The sequence below is a fragment of the Panthera pardus genome, unplaced genomic scaffold (genome assembly GCF_024362965.1).
Source record: "Panthera pardus isolate Hobbes unplaced genomic scaffold, ASM2436296v1 HiC_scaffold_1, whole genome shotgun sequence".
Classification (NCBI taxonomy): domain Eukaryota; kingdom Metazoa; phylum Chordata; class Mammalia; order Carnivora; family Felidae; genus Panthera; species Panthera pardus.
This window is the reverse complement of record NW_026526654.1, coordinates 1990154-2017263: the sequence shown is the minus strand read 5'-3', so window position 1 is coordinate 2017263 and position 27110 is coordinate 1990154. Positions and strand designations below refer to the sequence as shown.

The following is a 27110-nucleotide window of genomic DNA, read 5'->3' as shown; positions in this document are numbered from 1 at the left end:
CTTGCCTCTGGAGACATGTTGAGTAAGAAGTTGCTGCAGCCAAGATCAAAGAGGTTTTTGCCTGCTTTCTCCTTGAGGATTTTGATGGCTTCCTATCTTACATTTAGGTCTTTCATTCATTTTGAGTTTATTTTTGTGTATGGTGTAAGAAAGTGGTCCAGGTTCATTCTTCTGCATGTTGCTGTCCAGTTTTCCCAGCACCACTTGCTGAAGAGACTGTCTTTATTCCATTGGATATTCTTTCCTGCTTTGTCAAAGATTAGTTGGCCATATGTTTGTAGGTCCATTTCTGGGTTCTTTATTCTGTTCCATTGATCTGAGTGTCTGTTCTTGTGTCAGTACCATACTGTCTTGATGATTACAGCTTTGTAGTATAGCTGTAGTATATAGGATTGTAATGCCTCCTGCTTTGGTTTTCTTTTTCAAGATTGCTTTGGCTATTCGGGGTCCTTTCTGGTTCCATACAAATTTTAGGATTATTTGTTCTAGCTCTGTGAAGAATGCTGGCGTTACTTTGATAGGGATTGCATTGAATATGTAGATTGCTTAGGTAGTATCGACATTTTAACAATATTTGTTCTTCCTATCCAGAAGCATGGAACCTTTTTCCATTTTTTTTGTGTTTTGTCAATTTCTTTCATAAGCTTTCTATAGTTTTCAGTGTACAGACTTTTCCCTTCTTTGGTTAGATTTATTCCTGGGTATTTTATGATTTTTTGTGCAACTGTAAATGGGATCAATTCCTTGGTTTCTCTTTCTGTTACTTCATTGTTGGTGTATGGGAAGGCAATCGATTTCTGTGCATTGACTTTATATCCTGCAACTTTGCTAAATTGATGAATCAATTCTAACAGTTTTTTGGTGGAATCTTTTGGATTTTCCATATAGAGTATCATATCATCTTCGAAGAGTGGGAGTTTGACCTCCTCCTGGCTGATTTGGATGCCTTTTATTTCTTTGTGTTGTCTGATTGCAGAGGCTAAGACTTCCAATACTATGCAGAATACCAGTGGCGAGAGTGGACATCCCTGTCTTGGTCCTGACCTTAGGGTGAAAGCTGTCAGTTTTTCCCCATTGAGGATGGTTTTAGCAGTGATTCGTTGATGTATGGCTTTTATGATCTCGAGGTATGATACTTGTATTCCTACTTTCTTGAGGGCTTTTATCGAGAAAGGATGCTGTATTTTGTCAAATGCTTTCTCTGCATCCATTGAGGGGATATATGGTTCTTGTCCTTTCTTTTATCACGTTACTGTTTTGTGGATACAGCCCTGCATCCCAGGTATAAATCCCATTTGGTCATGGTGAATAATTTTTTTAATGTATTGTTGGATCCAGTTAGCTAATATCTTGTTGGGAATTTTTGCATCTGTGTCCATCAGGGAAATTGGTCTATAGTTCTTTTTAGTGGGGTCTCTGTCTGGGTTTGGAATAAAGATAATGCTGGCCTTATAGAATGAGTTTGGAAATTTTCCTTCCATTTCTATTTTTTGGAACAGCTTCAAGAGAATAGGTGTTAACTCTTCCTTAAATGTTTGGTAGAATTCCCCTGGGAAGCTATCTGGCCCTGGACTCTTGTTCTTTTGGGAGATTTTTGATTACTAATTCAATTTCCTTACTGGTTATGGGTCTGTTCAAATTTTCTATTTCTTCCTGTTTCAGTTTTGGTAGTGTATATGTTTCTAGGAATTTGTCCATTTCTTCCAGATTGCCCATTTTATTGGCATATATTTGCTCATAATATTCTCTTATTATTGCTTTTATTTCTGCTGTTTTGGTTGTGATCTCTCCTCTTTCATTCTTGATTTTATTTATTTGGGTCCTTTCCTTTTTCTTTTTGATCAAACTGGCTACTGGTTTATCAAGTTTGTTAATTCTTTCAAAGAACCAGCTTCTGATTTCATTGATCTGTTCTGTTTTTGTTGTTGTTATTTGTTTTGTTTCTATAGCATTAATTTCTGCTCTAATCTTTATTATTTCCTGTATTCTTCTGGTTTTGGGTTTTATTTGCTGTTCTTTTTCCAGCTCTTTAAGGCATAAAGTTAGGTTGTGTATCTCAGACCTTTCTTTCTTCTGTAGGAAGGCCTGGATTGCTATATACTTTCCTCTTATGACTGCCTTTGCTGCATCCCAGAGGTTTTGGGTTGTGGTGTTATCATTTTCATTGACTTCCATATACTTTTTAATTTCCTCTTTAACTGCTTGGTTAGCTCATTCATTCTTTAGTAGGATGTTGTTCAGTCTCCAAGTATTTGTTACTCTTCCAAATTTTTTCTTGTGGTTGATTTCGAGTTTCATAGCATTGTGGGCTGAAAATATGCACAGTATGATCTCGATCTTTTTGTACTTGCTGAGGGCTGATTTGTGTCGAAGTATATGGTCTATTCTAGAGAATGTTCGCTGTGCACTGGAGAAGAATGTATATTCTGCTGCTTTAGGATGAAATGTTCTGAATATATGTTAAGTCTATCTGGTCCAGTGTGTCATTCAAAGTCATTGTTTCCTTGTTAATTTTTTGATTAGATGATCTGTCCATTGCTGTGAGTGGGGTGTTGAAGTCTCCTACTATTATGGTATTACTATCAATGAGTTTCTTTATGTTTGTGATTAACTGATATATATATTTGGGAGCTCTCACATTTGGCACATAAATGTTTACAATTGTTAGGTATTCTTGGTGGATAGACCCCTTGATTATGACATAATGCCCTTCTGTATCTCTTGATACAGTCTTTATTTTAAAATCTAGATTGTCTGATAGAAGTATGGCAACTCTGCCTTTCTTTTGTTGACCACTAGCATGATAGATGGTTCTCCATCCCCTTATTTTCAATCTGAAGATGTCTTTAGGTCTAAAGTGGGTAAAAGAGATTCATTTTAGACCTAAAACTACCTGCATATTGAAAGAGAGGGGGTGAAGAAACATTTATCATGCAAAGGGATGTCAAAAGACAGCCAGGGTAACAATAATTATATCATACAAAATAGACTTTAAAACGAAGAGTGTAACAAGAGACAAAGAAGGGTATTATATAATAAAGGGGAGAATCCAACAAGATCTGACAATTGTAAATATTTATGCCCCCAATTTGTAATACCCAAGTATATAAAATAATACCAAACATAAAAGAACTTATTGATAATAATACAATAGTAGTAGAAGACTTTAACACCCCACTTACAACAATGGACAGATCATCTAAGCAGAAAATCAACAAGGAAACAATGGATTTGAATGACATACTGGACCAGATGGAATTAATATATTGAGAACATTCCATTCATCCTAAAGCAGCAGAATACACATTCTTTCCAAGTGCACATGGGACATTCTCCAGAATGGATCACATAGTATAGGTCTCAAATCAGGCCTCAAAAAGATTGAGATCATGCCCTGCATCTTTTCTGACCACAACACTCTCAAAATTGAAGTCAAGCAGAAAGAAAAAAAATCTGGAAAGACCAAAAACACAAGGTTAAACAATGTGCTACTAAATAATGAGTGTGTCAACCAGGAAATAAAAGAAGAAATAAAAAGTACACAGAAACAAATGAATATGAAAACACAGTGTTCCAAAACCTTTGGGATGCAGCAAGGGTGATCTTAAGAGGGGCGTATATAGCAATACAGGTCTACCTCAAAAAGCAAGAAAAATCTCAAATATGAAACCTAACCTTATACCTAATGGAACTTGAAAAATAATCACAAATGAAGCCTAAAACCAGCAGAAGGAAGGAAATAATAAACATTAGAGCAGACACATGACATGGAAACTAAAACAACAGGAAAACAATAATAGAACAGATCAATGAAACCAGCAGCTGGTTCTTTCAAAAAATTAATAAAATTGATAAACCCCTAGCAGACTCAACAAAAAGAAAAGAGAAAGGATCCGAATAAATAAAATCATAAAGGAGACAGGAGAAATAACAAACAACACAGAACTATAAACAGAAAATATTATGAAAAACTATATGCCAACAAATTGGGCAAACTGTAAGGAATGGATAAATTCCTAGAAACATATAAATAACCAAAACTGAAATGGGAAGATACAAAACTTGAGGAGACCAATTACCAGCAAATAAATTGAATCAGTAACAAAAAATCTCCCAATAAATAAAAGTCCAGGGCCAGATGGTTTCCCAGGTGAATTATAACAGGGATTTAAAGAAGAATTAATACAATTTTCTTCTTAAACGATTCCAAAAAGTAGAAAATGAAAGAAACTTCCAAATTCATTTTATGAAGCCAGCATTACCCTGACACAAAACCAGATAAAGACTCCATTAAAAAAGAATTACAGGCCAATATCCCTGATGAACACAGAGGCAAAAATTCTCCATAAAATGCTAGAAGATTGAATCCAACCATACATTAAAAAATCATTCACTGTGATCAAGTGGGATTTATTCCTGAGTTGGAAACATGGTTCAACATTAGCAAATCACTCAGTGTGATAAACCGCATTGATAAAAGCAAGGATAAAAACCACAGGATCCTTTCTTTTTTTAAAAAAAAAAATTTAATGTTTTATTTATTTTTGAGACAGAGAGAGACAGAGCATGAACTGGGGAGGGGCAGAGAGAGAGGGAGACACAGAATCGGAAGCAGGCTCCAGGCTCTGAGCCATCAGCCCAGAGCCTGACGCAGGGCTCGAACTCACGGACTGTGAGATCGTGACCTGAGCTGAAGTTGGCCGCTTAACCGACTGAGCCACCCAGGTGCCCCTCACAGGATCCTTTCAATAGATGAAGAAAGAGCCTTTGACAAAGTACAACATCCATTCATGATAAAAAAAAACCTCAACAAAGTAGGTTTAGAGGAAATATACCTAACATAATAAAGGCCATCTAGCTAACATCACCCTCAATGAGAAAAAACCGAGAGCCTTTCCTCTACAGTCAGGAACAAGCCAAGGATATCCACTCTCATCACTGTTATTTAACATAGTACTCGAAGTCCTGGCCTCAGCAGACAACAAAAAGAAATAAAAGGCATCCAAGTCAGCAAGGAAGAAGTCAAACTTTCAGTATTGCAGATGACATAATACTATGTAAAGAAAACCTGAAAGACTCCACCAAAAACTTCTAGAACTGATAAACAAGTTGAGTAAAGTCACAGGATACAAAATCAGTGTACAGCAGTCTGTTGCATTTCTATACACCAATAATGAAGCAGCAGAAAGAGAAATTAAGGAATCAATCCTATTTACAATTATACCAAAACATTAAGATATTTAGGAATAAACCTTATGAAAGAGGTAAAAATATCTGTGCTCTGAGAACTATAACACTGATGAAAGAAATGGAAGATGACACAAAGAAATGGGAAAACATTTCTTGCTTATGAAAGAATATATATAGTTAAAATGTCTATACTTCTCAAAGAACCAACACTAATCCTTCTTAAACTCTTCCTAAAATTTGAAGAGGGAACACGCCCAAACTCATTCTTGAGGTCAGCATCACCCTGATTCCAGATCCAGACAATGGGTTTTTCCCCACGAAACAACAATATCCCTCATAAATACTGATGCAAAAATCATCAAAAAAAATAGCAAAATGAATTCAATAGCACATGAAAAGGATTATACAACATGACCAAGTGAGATTTATTCCTGGAATGCAAAGATAGCTCAACATTCAAAAACCAATCAATGTGGGGTGCCTGGGTGGCTCAGTCGGTTGGGGTCCAACTTCAGCTTAAGTCATGATCTCACCACTCATGAGTTGGAGCCTTGTACTGGGCTCTGTGCTGACAGCTCAGATTCTGTGTCTCTGTCTCTCTCTGCCCCTCCTACCCCTCTCTCTCAAAAATAAATAATCATTAAAAATGTTTTTAAAAATCAATCAATGTAATAATGACATTAACAGAATGTGGATGAAAGCCACATGATTATCTTGGTGCAGAAAAGCATTTGACAAAATCCAACACCCTTTCATGGTAAAAACATTCAACAAGTTAGGAATAGAAGGGAGCTTCATTGGGTGGCTGGGTGGCTCAGTTGGTTAAGTGTACAACTCTGGATTTTGGCTCAGGTCATGATCTCAGTTTGTGAAATTGTACCCTGTGTCGGGTTCCATGCCAGTTGCTGGCAGTGCAGAGCCTGCTTGGGATTCTCTCTCTCCTTTTGTCTCTTCCCCTCCCCTACTTGTGCTCTCTTCCTCTCTCTCAAAATAAACAAACTTAAAAAAAAAAGAAGGGAACTGCCAAAAAAGGGCCATATGATAAACCCAAGCAAACATCATACTCAATGGTGAAAGACTGAAAGCAGTTCATCTAAGATCAGGAACAAAACAAGGATACCCACTTTTGCCACTTCTTTTTTAACCTTATGCTGGAAGTCCTGGCCAGGGAAGTTAGCTAGAAAAGAAATAAAAGGTATCTAAATTGGAAAAGAAGAAATAAAATTATCTCTGCTCATAAACGACATGATTTTCTATGTAGAGAATTTTAAAGATTCCACAAAAAACACGTATTAGAATACATGAATCAGGAAAGTTGCAAGAGACAAAACCAATAGAAATCATTCACGTTTATATACACTAACAATGAATAAAAAGGAAGTTAACAAAAACAATTCCATATACAATACTATCAACAAGAATAAAATACTTCAAATTAACTTACCCTAGAGGTGGAAAACTTGTACACTGAAAAGCACACAACACTGCTGGAAGAAATTAAAGAAGTACCAATAAATGGAAAGGCATCCCATGATCATGCACTGGGTGCATAATGTGGTTAAGTTGTAAATATGACCCAAAGCAATCTACGGACTCAACACCATCCCTATCAAAATTCCAATGGTATTGGTTGCAGAAATTAAAAATTCATCCCAAAATTCATATGGAGAAAAGCTTCCATGATATTGGTTTTGGTAATGCTTTCTTGGATATGACACCAAAAGCACATGAAACAAAAGCAAAAACAGACAAGAAGGAACTACATGAAACTTAAAAACTGTGCATCAAAGGACATAACCAACATAGTTGGAAACCTATAGAATGGGAAAAATATTGGCAAATTATATATCTGGTAAGAAATTAATATCTAAAAAATATAAAGAATTCCTATAATTCAACATCAAAGACACAAATAACCTTATTTTAAATATCAGCTAAAGACTTGAATAGACATTTCTCCAAAGATGATATACAAATGGCCAACAAGCACATGAAAAAATGCTCAACATAATTAGTCATTAGAGGAATGCAAATTAAAAATAATGAAGTGTTACCACACATCCATTAGAATGACTACTATCAAAAAAATAGAAAACAACAATGTTGATAAGGATGTGGACAAATTGGAACCCTCATGCACTGTTGGTATGAATGTAAAATGGTGCGGCTATGGTGGAAAACAGTATGGAAGTTCCCCCAAAATTTGTAAAACTACCCTATGACCCAGAAATTCCACTTCAGCATATATACCCCCCAAAATTGAAAGCAGAGTCTTGAAGAGATATTGGCACATGCATGTTCATAGCAGCAATATTCACAATATCCAAGAGGTGGAAGCAACACGAATGTCCATCGGTGGATGGATGAATGGGCAGATGTGGTAAATACATTCAATGGAATATTATTCCACCCAAAAAAGTAAGGAAATTTTGACATATGCTACAACATGGATGAACCTTGAGAACACTGTGAAAAGAAGCTGGCCACAAAAGGACAAAGACTGTAGGATTCCACTTAAATGAGCCTAGAACAGTCACACTCATAGAAGTGGAACAGTAGAATGCGCATTTCTAGATGGGGAAGAGGCAATGGGGAGTTATTGTTTAATTGGCAGAGTTTCAGTTTTGCAAGATGAAAATAGTTCTGGAGATGGATGGTGGGGATGGCTGCACAACAGTGTGAATGTACTTAATGCCACTGAAATATACACTAAAAATGGTTAAAATGTTAAGTTTTATGTTGTGTGTGAGTTTGTTTCTCCACCAGAAAAAGAAAAATTAAAAGGACAGTCTACAGAATGGGAGAAAATATTTGAAAATTACATGTCTTATAATGGATTAATATCCAGAAGGTATAATGAGCTCCTACAACTCTACACCAAAAACCAAATGGCCAAATCAAAAATGGGCAATGGGTTTGAACAGATATTTTTCCAAAGAAATGGCCATAAACACACAAAAATATGTCAACATCACTCATCATCAGAAATGCAAAACACGAGATACCACTCTACACACTTTACAGTGGCTATTATAAAATAATCAGGGGGTGCCCGGGTGGCTCAGTTGGTTGATGTCCCACTCTCGATTTTGGCTCAGGTCATGATCCCACAGTCATGGGATTGAGCCCTGCTTCAAGCTCCACACTGAATGTGGAGACTGCTTGGGATTCTCCCTCTCTTTCCACCTGGTCCCTGACTCATGCTCTCTCTCTCAATAAAATAAAATAAAATAAAATAAAATAAAATAAAATAAAATCGGAAAAGTACAGGTGCTGGCAAGGATGTGGAGAAATTGGACCCCTCATGCACTGTTGTTGAGGATGTGAAATGGTCCAGCTGCCCAGGGAAAATAGTTTGGGTAGTTCGTCCCAAAACTAAATATAGAATTACCATATGACCCAATAATTGTACTTGTGGGCATATATACAAAAGAACTGAAAGCAGGACTCAAACAAATATTTGTATACAAATGTGCACAGTGGTATTTTCCTCAGTAGACAAGACGTGGAAGCAAACCAAACGTCCACCTGCAGATGAATGGATACAGGAAATGTAGCATATACATATACTGGAATATTATTTGCTCTGGAAAAGGAATTAAGTTCTGGTACACATTACATAGATGAACCCTGGAAATATGCTGAGTGACATAAGCCTGATGCAAAAAGACAGTGTGTCGTCGGACTTACATGGGGAGAGTAGAATAGGATAGTTCATGGTGACAGGACTTGGGATGGTAGTTGTCAGGGGCTGGGGGTGGCACACTGTATAGGAGTTATTGCTTAATGGAAGAAGGAAACATCCTGGACATGTATAGTGGTGATGGATGTCCAACAATGTAAATTCACTTAATGCCACTAAAGTCACTGTATGCTTAAAAATGGCTAAAATGGTAGGGGCACCTGGGTGGCTCAGTCGGTTGGGCGTCTGACTTCAGCTCAGGTCATGATCTCATAGTCTGTGAGTTTGAGCCCCACATCAGGCTCTGTGCTGACAGCTCAGAGCCTGGAGCCTGCTTCCGATTCTGTGTCTCCCTTTCTCTCTGCCCCTCCCCTTCTCATGCTCTGTCTCTCTCTGACTCAAAAATAAATAAAAACATTTTTAAAAATTAAAAAAAAATTAAATTTAAAAAATGGCAAAAATGGTAAATGTTATGTAATGTGTATTTACCACAATTAAAAAAAAACAGTTTAAAGACAAAACAGTAAGTGAAAACATTAGTTTTGGAGAACATAACCAAGACACCATAAAAGTTTGGCTCCAGAATTCTTTTTTTTTAACGTGAAATTTATGGTCAAATTGGTTTCCATACAATACCCAGTGCTCATCCCAACAGGTGCCCTTCTCAATACCCATCACCCACCCTCCCCTCCCTTCCACCCCCCATCAACCCTCAGTTTATTCTCAGTTTTTAAGAGTCTCTTATGGTTTGGCTCTCTCCCTCTCTTTTTTTTTTCCTTCCCAAAATTCTTTTAAACATTGGTTGGAGAAGCTTCTCAATGTATGTTCTCTGTAGATTCCCTGCGGATGTGACCGGAATGCCACCTGGATCACAAGTGCCTTCCCTGTACGGGGCCCTGCTAGGGTCACCCTGTGGGCCTGCTAGCCCCATGGTCACCCCCACCTTTTCTCTTCCACCCCCGGCTGGAGTGTCTCGCCAGCCACTCGGCTCTTCTGTTGTCCCTTCCACACTCTCTCTACTGGTTATCCTATTTTCCTCGTGATTTCAACATCAGAGATTCTAGTTTCCATGGTGATGTCTTGAGAGGTTTTGTCTCTTTCAAGTCTTTTTGCATTTTTTCCAGTTTTCATTTTTGGCTCTCTCTCTTTTTTTTTTTTTTTTTTGTCCTCGTTGCTGTTTTGACTAGGTTACTCCCTGCCTGTCATTATTGGAATTTTAGTCTGATTGAGAATACCGGGAAAGTGCACAGATTACCCTGAAACCAAGGCATTTAAGTTGCTGCCTGATTCTCATGAGTGATGCTCTGGGGCTCACTCAGTGAGGTGTGGGCGCTGTGTCCCTGGCACACTCACTCCTGCAGTGGCCTCGCCAAGGCCTGTGCAGAGAGTGGCTAAGGGCCAAAGGCCGGCTGGCATTCTGTTGGGACTTGCAGTCTTCTGCTCAATTGGTACAGCATTCAGCAGTGCTTCCAGCGATTCCATCCAAATGGGGACAGGTTATGTGTGGTGCTCTCTCTGTGCACACACTGCATTAGCAGGTGTATTCCTGGCAGCACAGAGCACACATCCTGACCTAAACCCTCGCTTGTAGACCTGCTTCTGGCTGGTGCCTCCAAGCAAGTTGCCCAGATGGCTAGTGATTACTCACCTCTTAGCAGGGAGCCTACTCCATGTAAAAAGGTCTCTTTAGCTGGGTCTCCAGGGGCCCTGGATGGCAAAGGAGGGTGACAGAGGACAGATAAAACATTCAAGTGATGCAGGCGCTAAAGGCCACAAAGATGCTCTGGCCCAGACTGCAGCTCTCTCAGCTTCTTGCCAGAATACAGGGCCAATGACAGCGGATGAACCACTCAGGTTCCTCTTGTCACTGTGGGGCCTGACAGCACTCGGCACACTGCAGCACTCAGTGAATAGTTCTCGCATGCTACATGGGATGAATGTGGTTATGTTCAATCATTCTTAAATTCCTGGGATAAAGTGTACTTGGGTGGATGTACACTGTTTCTGGGACAAACTATTTGGCCATGCCAAATTGCAGTTTTGAAAACTTAATACCTCCAGCGACTTAAATTAACACATTAGTCATACACTGATTTCCCACATGTACTTGGGCCCCGTTTTGAGTGTCTTATGCACAGACACACACTATCCCGTATCCATGGCCTGTTATAATGATGCAACATTTCAGTGTCTGCTGGGGTAATTCCCCCCATGTCACTGGCCTTCATATGTAGCTTTATTCCTCAGTGTTCTTTCTTCTGTTTTGATATAAACCTCAAAATTAACTATTTAGCTCCAGAAATACACACACATGTGCACACACACACACATGCTTGCATGCACACACACATGCACACACATTCATGCACACGTGCATGCACACATTAGGGTTGCTTTGCCTGAGAAAGACTGTGTTAACATTTGTTCAAATCTACTTTTCCTTGTTCTTTCTCCCTCCCCACCCCCACCAGAAGCATTTTAAACATTTCCTCATATGGACGTTCACATTTCTTGTTAAGGCTGTAGGTATCTTCTCTCTTTCGCCGCTACTGTAACAGGTGTCTTCTTCCCTTCTGCTATATCTCCTGGCCGGAACCCATTCTGCTTTTGTCATGTTTTGTCTGGTGACTTTACCGAGTATTCTTACCGTCTCTGGGAGTTGCACATTGTCCTCTTGTGTGCTCTGGATGTGCTCTAAGTTTTCTGACATAGTTTCAATGTCTCTTTCCTGCTTGCCCGGATGGTTCTCTTCCACAGCTGTGGCGGCTGCTGTTCCAGTGGTGTGAAGGGTCAGGAGACACAGGAGCGATGTTCCTGTGACCCAGCCTTACCAGGAATGCACTGTTTCCCCACCAAGGAAAGGACGGCTTTTAGGCCAAGGCAGCGTGTACCTTACTAGCAATAGCTATCTTTACTTTCTTTCCTTTTCTTTTTGGAAAATGGGTTTTGAATTTGTTAAAAGCCTCTTCATTAATATTAGTCTCATTAAGGAAGTAATTAATATGTGAATTACACCTATGGGATCCTTGCATTCCTGGAGTAAATCCTACTCGATTACAACGTGCTATCTTAAAGTTGGATTCTGGCGACTAGTCCTTCACCAGGACTTCTGAACTGTAAGCTGGACTGTGGCAGTCCCCTGCTTACGTGTGGTCAGGTGTGTTCATGCACGTGCACCACCAGGGTGAGTCTGGAAGCCTCTCCCCAGTCTGCATGTGGGCTGCGTAGCAGCACAGGGATAGCCCTCAGCAGAAGGTTTGACAGGTTCCCAAGGAACCCTCAACCAAGGGCTTTTACATTCCTTCTGAAACATCTCCACTTCTTCTCCAGACTTTGGCCTATTTGAACCTTCCATCTCTACTGTGGTTACCTTTGGTAAATTTCTTTCTAAAAAGTGAAATGTTTCATTTTAAAATTATTTACATAGAATTATACAATACCTTTTATGATTTCAGAGATTTTTTTCTTTAATATTTCCCCCTTGTCATTTCTTGTTTTGTGTATTTTTTGCTCTCAGCTTATATCTTTTTTTAAATGTTTATTTATTTTTGAGAGAGAGAGCGAAAGAGAGAGAGAGAGAGAGAGACAGAGTGTGAGCAGGGGAGGGCCAGAGAGCAAGGGAGACACAGAATCTGAAGCAGGCTCCAGGCTCTGAGCTGTCAGCAGAGCCCAACGTGGGGCTCAAACCCAGCGAGATCATGACCTGAGCCAAAGTCTGGCACTTAACTGACTGAGCCACCCAGGGGCCCCAGCTTATATCTTGATGAAGTTAGTGACTTCTTACTTTTTGATTTTTTTTTCCAAAACCAGATGTTTAGAATGTTAGTTTTGGTGTTTTCTTGGCATTTGCCCCCCTGATGTCTGTGTTCATCTTTTTAGTTCTTCCGAATGCCTACTCTCAGCTCACATCTTTCAATTTTCATATTGGAGATTTGGGTACTTAAAAACTCTTTGACACTGACAGGTCTGAGCATTTAAAACTCTGCTGGCTTTGGCTGCACCTGGATTCAATGTCCCGACACTGATGGCCGGGTGGCCTGTGCTTCTCCCCTTGCTGCCTGTCACCCTGATAAGGCCACTGAGTGCCAGGCGATATACACACTCTGTCTTCGTGAGGAGGCCTGTGCTCTGAGTGGACAGACGACATAGCACCTCCGGGATGCTCACTTGGTAAACATTTAATATCTTACCACATCTCAGCCCAGAGCACTGGGCCCTTTTGTGGTGAGATGTGGCCCCACATCTGGGCCTGGCCGGTGGCCCTCACAACATTAATAGGACAGCCAGCATGGTCACAGGGACACTGAGGGTGGCGCATAGCATGGAGGAGAGGGTGGGGAGTGGCTGAAGAGGCAGGGGTGTGTGCTCTATGTGATAATGGATCCACTTTGAGAAATAGGAGACCCGCGCATAAACTGCAGGATACATAGGGTATGTGCAGCCACGGCCCCAGCTCACCACTCCAACCTGCAACCAGGTGTGGTTGAATTCACAGACGAGTGGGCCACCAGAGTCACCCTGGAAAAGAGAGGGGGTTCCTGTGAATGGGGAGTTCAGGGTCTGCAGCCTCCTGCATCCCACACACTCAGCCTCACTTTGCCGGTGCCAAGCTCTGCTGCAGGCAGGCTGTGCTCCAGGCACTGTCCTGCCAGCGGGGTTGGGGGGGTGATGGTGCCATGGGGTGACAGATAGTGGGCAAGGCCCCGGGAAGACGTGGAGCCTGGGCTGTTCTGGCAGTGCTGGGGTCCACAGGGTGCTGAGTGCTAACTGGAGTTGCATAAGCCACCCAAGACTCCCGCCCAGCTGAAGGCCACATGGTGATGTGCTCCTGAGCCCTACAGGGGACAGGCCATCTGGGACCACCTCCCACTCCCAAAGTGCCCCCTGGCTCAAAGCAGGTGAACATCTGAGAGCCCCAGGCTTGGCCCCTGCCCCTCAGAGGGAAGCACCTCGCACACAGTCTTCATGTTCTTGATGTCCCCGGCACACAGCATGTCCATCATAATATATGACAGGTGTCCGTAGAGCAGCTGGCACAAGGGCAGTGAGATCAGGGGCATCTGTGCCTCCTGCAGCTTGTCTGAGGTGTGGCCTGTCAGAAAGGAGTGCAGGCCCAGTGAGGGGTCCCCAAGGCACCTGTGGTCCTGGGGCCCAGCTGGCTCACCCTGAGGCTCCTCCTGCTCCCGCCCTCCTCATGGCTCCCTCTCTGCACTGGGGTGCCTGGTTTGCTCAGTGGGTATGAAATATATGTGTCATGTGAGTCTTCCTAAAGCAGCGGGAAGGGCCACGCCACGTTCTAGCCTGTTCCCTCCCACTGCTGCAGCTGGGGACCAAACAAGCCTCTGTCAGCCCAGTCCCCAGGTGGCTGAGTGGAGGGCACTGTGTGCAAAATAAAGAACCTCTGGGTTTTGCCGGTGTCACCCCTGCGTGCCTCAGTCTACCTTGATGGGCACAGTCATTGGTCCCAGAAACCTGTGCTCTCCTGGCCCATGTGTGAGAGGTTCCCATGGCTCTGGGCATCGCTGTGACTGAAGAAAAGCTGTTTGCACAGGCTGCAGACCCGTGCGACCCTGGTGTCAAAGGGGTGCCCATTTGGGGAAGGCAGAGAACCCTCCAGGGGCACCTGGGGAACCACTTTTGGAGCTAGAGAAGGTGACCCAAAGCAGGAGTCAGCAGCGTTTGTGGTTGACACTGGCTGCGCAGGCAGGGCAATGTCAGGAGAGGAGCCACGGACAAGGCAGGTGGTGCAAACGGGCACGCAGAGCAACAGAGCACCCACAAACCAGGGTTTGCAGTGCTGGAAGAGGCAGCCCAGTAAAGTGCATTGGGAAACACGCTGGCAGTAAACCTCTCCACTGTGACCATGCAGGGCAACAAGGAGTGCACTTCTCTCCTGCCATAAGCAAGTAGCAATGTGTCTGCACAGGACACAACTGCTTTCCTACATTGTGGCTGTCCAGGGAACACATAGCAGATGAGGCAAGACCTCAAGGGACCCATGCCCCTCGGGTGGGGAATGTCCCCAGGTACCCGGGCAGCTGGAACCCCAAGGTGGACACCACAGGGAGGGTGTTGCAGAGAGAAGGAGGCTCAGAGGGCACAGAGTCTAGGCTCCCTCAGCCTGCTGCTGGGTCCTGAGCCGTGCGTGTGGAGGGTACAGACAATCCCATAGGGAGGATGGGCAGAGGATGGTGGGGTGGACTCCACAGCCCCCAGAGCTCACAGGGGCCTGAGATACCGAGTTCCAGCCATCCCAGAGTGGAGAGTCTTGCTGACCACCCAGACAGTGGTGGAGACAGAGGACGTGTGGTGTAAGCTATCCATCACACTCTCACGGCCGCCACAGCCCCATGCAGCTGGTGGACGGAGGATCAAACTGATGAGCCTGGCAGAGCACAAGGGAAGAGGTGGAAGGAAGATATGCATGGAAAGTAGTCAGCAACAATTTCAATGGCTTGTGTAGGTGTGGCCAGCACACCAGCTCAGAATGCTCGGAAGCCACACGAGAGGTTTGCACTCACTAGTAGGTCTTTCCTCTAAGTCTCCACCGAGAGCCATGGGACAATACAGGAGACAGGGCAGGGGTCCAGAGAGAGAGCCCCTCCACGCAGGAGGCCAGGGGATGGCCAGCTGCCACTGGAGGACTGCAAGAGTACAGCTTGCTTCCTTTCTCACCTGTGGACCATGAGCCTTCCATTGGTCGGGAGGACCAAAAGATACTCTTGTCCCAGGACACAGAGTCGAGTGCAGCTGCCCCAGGTGTGCCAGCAACTGTGCACAGAGGCCCATTTCCAATGGGCCCACAGCACTGCCAGGGACCAAGGCTGGACCAGGGCAACTCAGGGATCCTCCTCCCCAGCACCAGTTGCCCCCCAGAGGGTAGGCGACAACGTGCCACAGGTGTGCAGAGGTGCTGAGGTAAAAGGAGGAGCAGGAACAGAGAGACACCCCAGGCCCCACATCCAGCAGCCACCATGGAGGGACCTGAGCCTCTGGTGCACTGAAGGCAGCCAGAGCAACAGCAGAACCTGCAACCCAGCTCAAATTCTCACCAGACTTCCCCGCCCTCACCACCCCACTAATGACTCAGCAGAGAAGGGTCTATTCTGGGGTTCACAGGTTTCAGTTCTAAATGTTCTACAATTTCTGGCATTCAACAAAAATGTAACAGATATACACGCATGCACACACTCACACATGAACTCACACCCATGCATGTGCACCCCTCACCCCACTTGCATACATGCACATGCACACACCTGTACACACACATGCAAACACACATGTACAAAGGCACACGTGTACACAGGGGGTGGTCTATGAATCTGTCCTTGTGCTAGAATCACATTGTCATGATATCTATAACTTTACAATATTTTGAAAGTGGGAACTGTGAGTCTGTCCAGCTTTGATCTTCTCCTCCAAGAGTGTGTTTTGGCTACATAGGGACCCTTCCAATTCCATATGAACTTAAGAATCAACTTTTACATTTCTTCAGAAAAGGCACTGGACATGCAGGCCACTTTGGGTGGTGCTGACATTGTGACAAATTTGTCTTCTAACCCGTGAACACAAACTGCCTTTCCATTTATTTAGGTCTTTCAAAATCCCCCTGGCAATGTTTTGTAGCACTTGGTTTACAGGTCTTCACCTCCTTGGATGAATTTACTAAAGGTAGCTTTTCTTTCAGATGATGTAGTATTATTTTCTTAATGTCATTTTGTGATTGTTCAATGAAGGCATATAGAAACTCAGTTAACTTTTGCGTGTGTTGATCTTTATCCTGCAACTTTGCTGAAATTGTTTCTTGTTTGTAGTGGTTGGTTTTATGTGTTGGTTTTTAGGATTACTTGGAATTTGGGTGACTTTTCTTTCTTTTTCTTGCCTAACTTAACTGTCTGAAGCTTCTGGTACAATACAAAATGTCAGCGGTGAGAGTGGCCTTCTTATCCTGCTCATGATTTTAGGCATCAGTTGTCCACCTTTCTCTGCTGGGTAAGATACTGGCTGCGGGTTGTTCATAAATGTCCTTAGTCGTGCCAAGGAAGTACTCCCCTCTTCCTACTTTTTGACTGGCTTTTTTCTTCATGAAAGGACATTGGATCCAGTCAGAGGCTTTTCTGCATCACTTGAGCTGAACATATGGGTTCCCCCTTCATTCCTTTAATGTGGTGTGTTCTATTGGTTAATTTTTGCATGCTGAGCCTCCTTTGTATTCCTGGGACAAATAACACTTTGTTGAAGTGTATAATCCTTTTTTAATGTTTATTTATTTACTTTTTGAGGGAGAGAGAGAGCTCAAGTGGGTAAGTAGGAGAGAGAGAGGGCAAGAGAAATCCCAAGCAGCCTCCGTGCTGTCAGCCCAGAACCCGATGCCAGGCACAAGCTCACGAACCATGAGATCATGACCTGAGTTGAAACCAAGAGTCAGACACTTAACCGACCAAGCCACCCAGATGCCCCAAAGTGTATAATCCTTTTAATGCGCTGTTTTTTTATTTTGATGGCATAATGGTATGTATGTATGTATGTTTGTATGTATGTATTAATTATATAATTTATTGTCAAATTGGTTTCCATAAAACACCCAGTGCTCATCCCAACAGGTGCTCTCCTCAATGCCCATCACCCACTTTCCCCTCTCCCCCACCCTCCCATCAACCCTCAGTTTATTCTCAGTATTTAAGAGTCTCTTATGGTTTGCCTCCTTCCCTATATGTAACTTTTTTTCCTCCTTCCCCTCACCCATGGTTTTCTGTTAAGTTTCTCAGGAGCCACATAAGAGTGAAAACATATGGTATCGGTCTTTCTCTGTATGACTTATTTCACTTAGCATAATACCCTCCAGTTCCATCCATGTTGCTGCAAAAGGCCAGATTTTATTCTTTCTCATTGCCAAGTAGTATTCCATTGTATATGTAAACCACATCTTCTGTATCCATTCTTCAGTTGATGGACATTTAGGCTCTTTCCATAATTTGGCTATTGTTGAGAGTGCTGCTATAAACATTGGGGCACAAGTGCCCCTATGCATCAGCACTCCTGTATCCCTTGGGTAAATTCCTAGCAGTGTTATTGGTGGTTCATAAGGTAGACCTATTTTTAATTTTTTGAGGAACCTCCATACTGTTTTCCAGAGTGGCTGCACCAGTTTGCACTCCCACCAACAGTGCAACAGTTTCTCCACATCCCCTCCAGCATCTGTAGTCTCCTGATTTGTTCATTTTAGCCACTCTGGCGAGAAGTGGTATCTCAGTGTGGTTTTGATTTGTATTTCCCTGTTGAGAAGTGACATTGTGCCTGTTGGCCATCTAGATGTCTTCTTTAGAGAAGTATCTATTCATGTCTTCTGTCCACTTCTTCACTGGATTATTTGTTTTCCGGGTGTGGAGTTTGGTGAGTTCTTTATAGATTTTGGATACTAACCCTTTGTCTGATATGTCATTTGCAAATCTTTTCCCATTCCGTAGGTTGCCTTTTAGTTTTGTTGATGGTTTCCTTTGGAGTGCAGAAGCTATTTATCTGGATGTGGTCCCAATAGTTCATTTTTGCTTTTAATTCCCTTGCTTTTGGCGATGTGTCAAGTAAGAAATTGCTGCTGCTTAGGTCAGAGAGGTTTTTTTCCTGCTTTCTCCTTTAGGGCTTTAATGGTTTCCTGTCTCACATTCAGGTCCTGTATCCATTTTGAGTTTATTTTTGTGAATGGCGTAAGAAAGTGGTCTAGTTTCATTCTTCTGCATGTTGCTGTCCAGTTCTCCCAGCACCATTTCTTAAAGACACTGTCTTTTTTCCATTGGATACTCTTTCCTGCTTTGTCAAAGATTAGTTGGCCATATATTTGCGGATCCAATTCTGGGGTCTCTGTTCTATTCCATTGGTCTATGTGTCTGTTTTTGTGCCAATATCATGCTGTCTTGATGATGACAGCTTTGTAGTAGAGGCTAATGTCTGGGATTGTGATGCCTCCTGCTTTGGTCTTCTTCTTCAGTATTACTTTGGCTATTTGGGTTCCATACAAATTTTAGGATTGCCTGTTATAGCTCCGAGAAGAATGCTGGTGCAGTTTTGATTGGGATTGCATTGAATATGTAGATTGCTTTGGTAGTATTGACATTTTAACAATATTTATTCTTCCAATCCATGATCATGGAAGGTTTTTCCATTTCTTTGTATCTCCTTCAATTTCCTTCATAAGCTTTCTATAGTTTTCAGCATACAGATCTTTTACATCTTTGATTAGGTTTATTCCTAGGTATTTTATGATTCTTGGTGAGATTGTGAATGGCATCAGTTTCTTTATTTCTCTTTCTGTTGCTTCATTATTGTATAGGAATGTAACTGATTTCTGTATACTAATTTTGTATTCTACGACTTTGCTGAATTCATGTATCAGTTCTAGCAGACTTTTGGTGGAGTCTATTGGGTTTTCCTGTATAATATCAGGTCATCTGCAAAAAGTGAAAGCTTGACTTCATCTTTGCCAATTTTGATGCCTTTGATTTCATTTTGTTGTCTGATTGCTGATGCTAGGACTTCCAACACTACGTTAAACAACAGCAGTGAGAGTAGACATCCCAGTCGTGTTCCTGATCTCAGGGGGAAAGCTCTCAGTTTTTCCCCATTGAGGATATTAGCTGTAGGTTTTTCATAAATGGCTTTTATGATGTTTAAGTATGTTCCTTTTCTCCTGACTTTCTCGAGGGTTTTTATTAAGAAAGGATGCTGTATTTTGTCAACTGCTTTTTCTGCATCGATTGACAGGATCATATGTTTCTTTTCTTTTCTTTTATTAATGTGATGTATCACACTGATTGATTTGCAAATGTTGAACCAGCTCTGCAGCCCAGGAAAGAATCCCACTTGATCATGGTGAATAATTCTTTTTATATGCTGTTGAATTCGATTTGCTAGTATCTTATTGAGAATTTTTGCATCCATATTCATCAGGGATATTGGCCTGTAGTTCTCTTTTTTTGCTGAATCTCTGGTTTGGGAATCAAAGTAATGCTGGCTTCATAGAATGAGTCTGGAAGTTTTCCTTTCTTTTCTATCTTTTGGTACAGCTTGAGAAGGATAGGTATTATCTCTGCTTTAAATGTCTGGTGGAATTCCCCGCAGAAGCCATCTGGTCCTGGACTCTTATTTATTGGTAGATTTTTGATAACTGATTCAATTTCTTCACTAGTTATGGGTCTGTTCAAATTTTCTATTTCCTCCTGATTGAGTTTTGGAAGAGTGTGGGCGTTTAGGAATTTGTCTATTTCTTCCAGGTTGTCCAGTTGGTTGGCATATAATTTTTCATAGTATTCCCTGATAATTGCTTGTATTTCTGAGGGATTGGTTGTAATAATGCTATTTTCATTCGTGATTTTATCTATTTGGGTCATCTCCCTTTTCTTTTTGAGAAGCCTGACTAGAGGTTTATCAATTTTGTTTATGTTTTAAAAAAAACAACTCTTGGTTTCATTGATCTGCTCTACTGTGTTTTCACATTCTGTATTGTTTATTTCTGCTCTGATCTTTATTATTTCTCTTCTTCTGCTGAGTGTGGGGTGTCTTTGCCGTTCTGCTTCTATTTCCTTTAGGTGTGCTGTTAGATTTTGTATTTGGGATTTAATGTGCTGTTGAATTAAGTTTGTTAGTGTCTTGTTGAGGATTTTTACATCTACATTCACGAAGAATAGTGTCTCATACTTTTGTGTCTTGCTTTGGGATCAGTGTAATGTTGGCTCCATAGAATGAGGTGAGTGTTCTCTTCTCTCCTATGTTTTTCAAATATCATTTGAGAAGAATTGCCGTTAACTTTTCTTTAAATCTTTGGTAGTGTTCATCAGGGAGGCCACCTCGTCCTAGACTTTTATTGTTGAGAGGTTTGTGAATACCAACTTGCTTACTTGTTACAACTCACTTGGAGTTTTAAGTTTCTCTGGAGTCAGTTTTGGTAATTTGGGCATTTCTAGGAATTTTTCCCTTTCATGTATGTTATCAGACTTGTTGGCGTGGAGTTATGTCTAGTATTCTCTTAAAATCCTTTTATTTATGTGATGTCAGTAGTGGTGTTCTCAGTTTCATTTTTGTAGTCAGGCTAGCTAAAGGTTTGTTCATTTTGTTGGTCTTTTCATATAACTAACATTGGTCTTATTGACTATTTTTTTTCTCATCTCCATTTAATTTTCTCTGCTTTCTAGTTATTGTTTGCTTTCTGCTAGCTTTGGTTTAGTTTGTTCTTCTTTTGTTTCTTAAGTTGTAAAGTGAAGTTATTTATCGGAGGTCTTTCTTCTTTATAAATGTTAAGTACTTCTTTTATAAAAGAATAAATGGCATAGCTACAATTTTTCCCCATAGTACTGTTTTTGCTGCACCCCATACGTTTTGGTATGTTGCATTTTAGTTCTTTTCTTATTTGTCTCTAAGTATTTTGTAATTTTCCTTGTGATTTTTTTCTTTGATCCATTTGTTATTTAAGAATGTGTTGTTTACTTTTCATGGTTTTGTGAATTTTTCCATTTTCTTTATATTACTGATTTCTACTTCACCCTGTCTGGGTCAGAGAAGATATTTTGTAAGATATTTACCTTTAAGATATACTGGGACTTTGTTTGTGGCCTAATGTATGGTCTATCCTGAAAAATTTCACAAGTGTACTTGTGTGTGGCTGCTGCGGGGTGGGTGTCTATGTGTGTCTGCTACATCTAGTTGGTTCACTGTGATGTTCGAGTCCTCTCTTTCCTTCCTTATCTTCTGTCTAGTTGTTCAGTCCATTGTTGAGAGAGGCATATTGAAATCTCCAACTATTATGGTAGAGCTGTCTAGTGCTCCTTTCAGTTCTGTCAGTTTTTGCTTCATATATTTTGATGGTTTGTCTTTAGGTGTGTAATGGTTATAATTTTTATATCTTCCTGATGTGTAAACCTTTTATTCATCTATAATGTCCTTCTTTGTCTCTTGTAACTTTTTTTTAAGAGTCTATTTAATTTGGTAATAGTATAGCCACCCTGCTCTCTTTTGGTCACTGCTTGCATGAATATCTTTTTCTGTCCTTTCATTTTCAACTTGTTTGTGCCCTTGGATCTCAGGTGAGTTTCACAAACAGCACAGAATTGGATCATGTATTTTTATCCATTCTTCTAATCTCTGTCTTTTGATTGGAGAATTTAATCTATTTACATTTAAAGTAATTACTGATAAGGAAAGACTTCTGTCATGGTTCTATTTGTTTTCTCTATGCCCTGTATCTTTTTGTCCATCATTTCTTGAATTACAGTCTTCTTTTGTGCTTAAACACTTTTTTTCTGTAGTGAAACGTTTAAATTCCCTCTTCATTTCCTTTTGTGTATATTCTACAGATATTTTCTTTGTTACCATGGAAATTACATTGAACGTGATAAAGTTATAACTTTCTAATTTGAATTTCTAGCAGCCTAAATTCAGTAAATTTTTTTAATTAAGTAAAGCAGACATTAATCTTTCTTAAACTGGTATAAGATTAATCTAAAGTCTCCAGACCAGACCACAAATTTATAGCAAGTTATTAGAAGGATTTTCATTAAAATAGAAAATAAGAGGAGACCTAGCATCATTGCAATAAGACCAAAAAATAAAAAAATAAAAGATGAAAATATGGGAAAAGAAATGATGAAACAGTCATTATTTGGAAAAAAAATAGGATGTTTCTTTTCCAAATACTAAATTGACAAGGTATTAAAAGTGAGTTCTATAAGGTGGCTGGAAAAATCAATGTGCAAAAATCAATAGCTGTCACTAATCAGCAAATACAAAAAAAAAAAAAAGTTTTCAGGGGCGCCTGGGTGGCTCAGTCAGTTAAGTGTTCAAGTTCGGCTCAGGTCATGATCTTGCAGTTTGTGAGTTCAAGCCCCATGTTGGGGTCTGTGCTGACAGCTCGGAGCCTGGAGCCTGCTTCGGATTCTGTGTCTCCTCCTCTCTCTACCCCTTGCCCACTCATGCTTTGTCTCTCTCTCTCTCTCTTTCAAAAATTATAAATAAATGTTAAAAAAAGAAAATAAAATATTCAGTAACCATAAAAATTCTAAAGCACTCAGGTATAAACTAGAAAGAAAATATGAGGCCATTATGGAGAAAACTAAAATAACTAATAGATTTTTAATTTTTTTATGTTTATTTTTATTTTTGAAACAAAGATGGTATGAGTGAGGGAGGGGCAGAGAGAGAGGTACAGAGGATCTGAAGAAAGCTCCAGGCTTTCTGCTGACAGCAGAGAGCTTGATGCGGGGCTTGAAATCACAAACTGTGAGATGACCTGGGCCAAAGTTGGATGCTTAACTAAGCCACCCGGGTGCCCCCATTTTTAAAATAAGTTTAAAAAGATTGTTTATAAGTTGAATTTAGAATCTTAAGGAAAACTCTGTTTTGAAATCTGTATTTGTATTTTCAATATACTAAATATACATTCTGTACTCAGAATCGATGTAACTCCTTCTCTGTACACAACAAAGACAGCCAGGGATAACAAAACTGCACACTGATAAAGAAATAGTGATTGATGGGTGGGATTTCCAGTCTCCAGACACCTGCACTCCCATAACTGACAGAATTCATTCTTCTCTGTAGTGACACAGAGCTGCCATCCTTCACAAGCTCCAATTAAGAGACTGACCCCTTAGTTCTCTTACCTTGTTGGGAGATGACTCCCCATCCTGTAGCCCAGCAAATGACATTTTGAAGGTTCACATCTGGGGGTGCGACGCAGACTGGGAGCACAGAGTCAGAAAACACAATGCGAGATTTCAGCTGCACCAGGGCAATGTCTCCTCCAATAGGGTGGTACACTTCATACGTAGGGTGAATGATCACCTTGTTCACCTCGAACCACTGGGTGTGATTGTCTGCAACCCTGAGGTCCACAAGGCCCACGTACATATCAAATGCTTCAGTGTTCTTCTCTCTGTGGGGACAGAGGACAGAGACACAGTGGCTTGTGCACCATGTACCTGGGAAGGGAAGTCTCTTAGGAGTTCACAGGCCCAGGGAGGCCTGGAGCATGGTGGCCTGGGTCTCCCGGCTCTCAGCCAGGATATGGAAAAGCAAACTCCTGCAGCACACTGGGATCCTGGTTGTCTAGGAAAACTGCCCCCAAAGAAGTCCTAAGCTGGGCCCATGGAGGATTCAGGGACTCATCATGACATGTTGCTCACCATCAGCCCAGGAGGGTGAACTTAGGTGTGCAGTGAGTCGCCCATGAAGGTACGTCTTTCCTCACCTCTCCTGTGATGTTTCCTCTTACCTCTCATCCTATGACGAGGCTCCACACCTGTCCCAAAGAGCCAATGGCCCCCAAGGAGCCTTAAGCCCTGTGAGAGGAGAGGCTGCCCTGGCTGGAACTGTGTGCTGGGCCCCACTCTCTCCCCCACTTCTGGGAAGTCCCAGCTGTAGGTAGCCCACGTGGTCAACCCCAGAGGCCCTGGACCTCCTAGGGAATGGCATCTGGTGCTGCCCACTCACTTCTGGAAGCAGTGGGCTGCTGACAGGATCCAGTACTCATCGATGATGGACCCTCCGCAGACGTGGAAGCCTGCATAGTGCACGCTGACCTGCCATGGCCACTTCCTCTCTGGGACATCCACGCCCCCCACAATCTTCCCCTGTATGTAACGATGGCCACAGGCTGAGGAGAAAGGGACAGAGTCTGCAAGTTATCAGCAGTGGCAGGTGGGTTGGGTTGGGGAGAAACACAGAGTGGCAGAGAGGTCCTGCCTCTGGGTGAGAAGGGAAGGGAAGGTTTGGGGAGGTCAGGAAGAGGGCAGGGGAAGGGAAATACAGGGAGGGATGAGGCATGAGAGGGAATGGGAGGGGAAGTTGGGGGGAGGGCCAAGGAAGGGAGGCCAGGGCAAGGGAGGGGATGAGAGTGAGGGTAGGAAAGGGAAGGCAGGTAAGGGAAGGTGCTGAGGAGGGGTGGGGAGGTGCGGGGAAGGGTGTGAAAGGAGGAGAGGAGCAGGGAGGGGTTGGGAGGGGCAGAGAGGGGCAGAGGGGGGGCCTCCACCCCACGGAAAAAGAAGCCCCGAAATCGCCCCTAGGACCCCTTCAACTTGGGCTGGGAAGGGTCCTACCCACGTCTCGGTTCAAGGAGACACCCTTGATCCTGGGGTGTCCGTGGGCTATGGCTGCAACTCGGGTGGGGGGCAGGAGGAGTAGGAGCAGGATGAGGCTGGGGGCTGCAGGCAGCGAGGCTCCAAGCACAGCATGAGGGACAGATGGCTGGGAAGCCATGAGGTGGGAGGGTCCCAGGGGTTCAAGGGCAGGACCTCGACCGACTTGCAACCCTGCTGGGGCATGCGACGCCAGGAAGATGTGAGGGCACCGCAGCGCCTCGGCGTAGGGCACGTGACAGCACAGAACACGTGAGGGCACCGCAGCGCCTCGGCGCAGAGCACGTGACAGCACAGAACACGTGAGGGCACCGCAGCGCCTCGGCGTGGGGCACGAAACACCGGGAACACATGAGGGCACCACAGTGCCATGGCAGGGGGCACGTGACAACACAGAACACATGAGGGCGTGCAGCTCCATGGAGCAGGGCACAAGACACCAGGAACATTGATTGGCGGGAACCCTGACTACTTGTTTTGAGCAGACACGTGGTGTCCCAGCCACGTGGGCAGGCTCCCTCCTCCTGGAGTACCCGCAGGCTGCAGGCTCCTCATTCCCCATCAGGGAGCCAGTCTCTGGTGGCCTTGCTCCCAGACAGCCCACTCTTGGGGTCACTCCGATTGTACATTCCGGCTCATGTGTTCTGGCCTGTCTGTCCACCTTCATGTTTCCCAAGGGACAGGACTCCACCTGCATCCCGTCACTGCAGGCTTGGGATGGGAAAGAGTGGTGCCTCCTATTCTGGGGTGGGGAGAGAAGAGGGCCCGTCCTGCAGGGGGTGTGGACACATGGCATTGGTTCTCAACCAGGAGTGATGTTCCCAGGGGACATTAGGTAATGTCAGGAGCCATTGTCGATGATCAAAATTGGGGGGTGTGGTATTGGCATCTAGTGGGTTGTTCAGGGACGCTGCTAAGTAGCCTACAGTGCACCTGCTGCCACCCTCCCAGAACCAAGAACTGTCCAGACCCAAGGTCAATAATGCTGAGGCTGAGATATCTCAGCCTGCAGGTTCTGCAGGGACCACCTTACTGTGGGGGAAGGGGTTGGAAGTTGGCCTTCCGCTGATGAATTCTGCTTCTGAGGCACCTTTTGGGGGGCAGAGTGTGGAGCTTTCCCCATGTCTGCCTTGAGAATAGGAAGGATGGTTAGAGCGTTCCATCATGTTGGGCCACCCTGGTCTGTGGGTTTAGTTAAGACTAATGTGTGAGAGTATGTGTGTGAACATGTGTGAGATTCTGTGAGCATGTGAGAGTGTGTGAGCATGTGAGAATGGGAGAGTGTGTGAGCATGTGAGAGTGTGTAAGCATGTCAGGGTGTGGGTATGTGTGAGCGTGTGAGCATATATGTGTGACTGTGAGCATGTGTGACTGTGAGAGCATGTGATAGTGTATTGTGTGACTGTGAACATGTGTGAGAGTGAGTGTGTAAGCATGTGAGAGTGTGGCTGTGAGCATGTGAGAGTGTATGTGTGTGCCTGTGAGCATGTGTGTGTGTGAGAGTGTAAGCGTGTGAGAGTATGTAAGCATGTGAGAGTATGGGTGTGTGTGAGCATGTGAGAGTGTATTGTGTGACTGTGAGCATGTGTGAGTGTATGAGCATGAATGTGTAAGCATGTGAGAGTGTATGTGTGTGAGTCTGTGAGAGTGTGGGTATGTGTGAGTGTATGTGTGTGACTGTGAGCATGTGTGAATGTATATGTGTGTGTGTGAGAGTGAGCGTGTGAGACTGTGTGTGAGTGTATATGTGTGAGTGTGTGAAAGTGTGCGTGCATGTCTGGGAAACTGTGTGTGAGTGTGAGTGTAGGTGTGTGAATGTGAGAATGTGTGGGTATGTGAGTGTGTGATAGTATATGTGTGTGACTGTGAGCATGTGTGTTGGCATATGTGTATGTATGTGAGAGTGTGTATGAGTGTATATGTGTGAGTGTGAGGGCGTGTGTGCATGTGTGGGAGAGTGTGTGTCAGAGTGAGTGTAGGTATGTGTGAGTGTATGTGAGTGTATGTTTGAGTGTGTGTGTGTGTGAGTCAGTGTGTGTTTGTATGTGTGTCAGAGTGTATGAGTGTGTTTCTGAGTGTGTGTGTGAGTCGGTGTGTGTGAATGTGTGTGAGCA

The 27110-nt window shown here is 42.9% G+C and overlaps 1 protein-coding gene across 1 annotated transcript; it reads right to left on the bottom strand.

The window, feature by feature from the left end:
• Nucleotides 1–13034: 13034 nt before the first annotated feature.
• PRSS38 (serine protease 38) lies at nt 13035–25188 on the bottom strand. The gene is made up of 5 exons (XM_019437215.2): nt 24958–25188; nt 24353–24515; nt 23524–23795; nt 13822–13964; nt 13035–13390 (listed from the first exon to the last, which is right to left on the bottom strand). Exons 1-5 carry the CDS (start codon nt 25115–25117, stop codon nt 13136–13138), a joined length of 993 nt encoding a protein of 330 aa, XP_019292760.2. The 5' UTR covers nt 25118–25188; the 3' UTR covers nt 13035–13135.
• Between the last annotated feature and the right edge of the window lie 1922 nt (nt 25189–27110).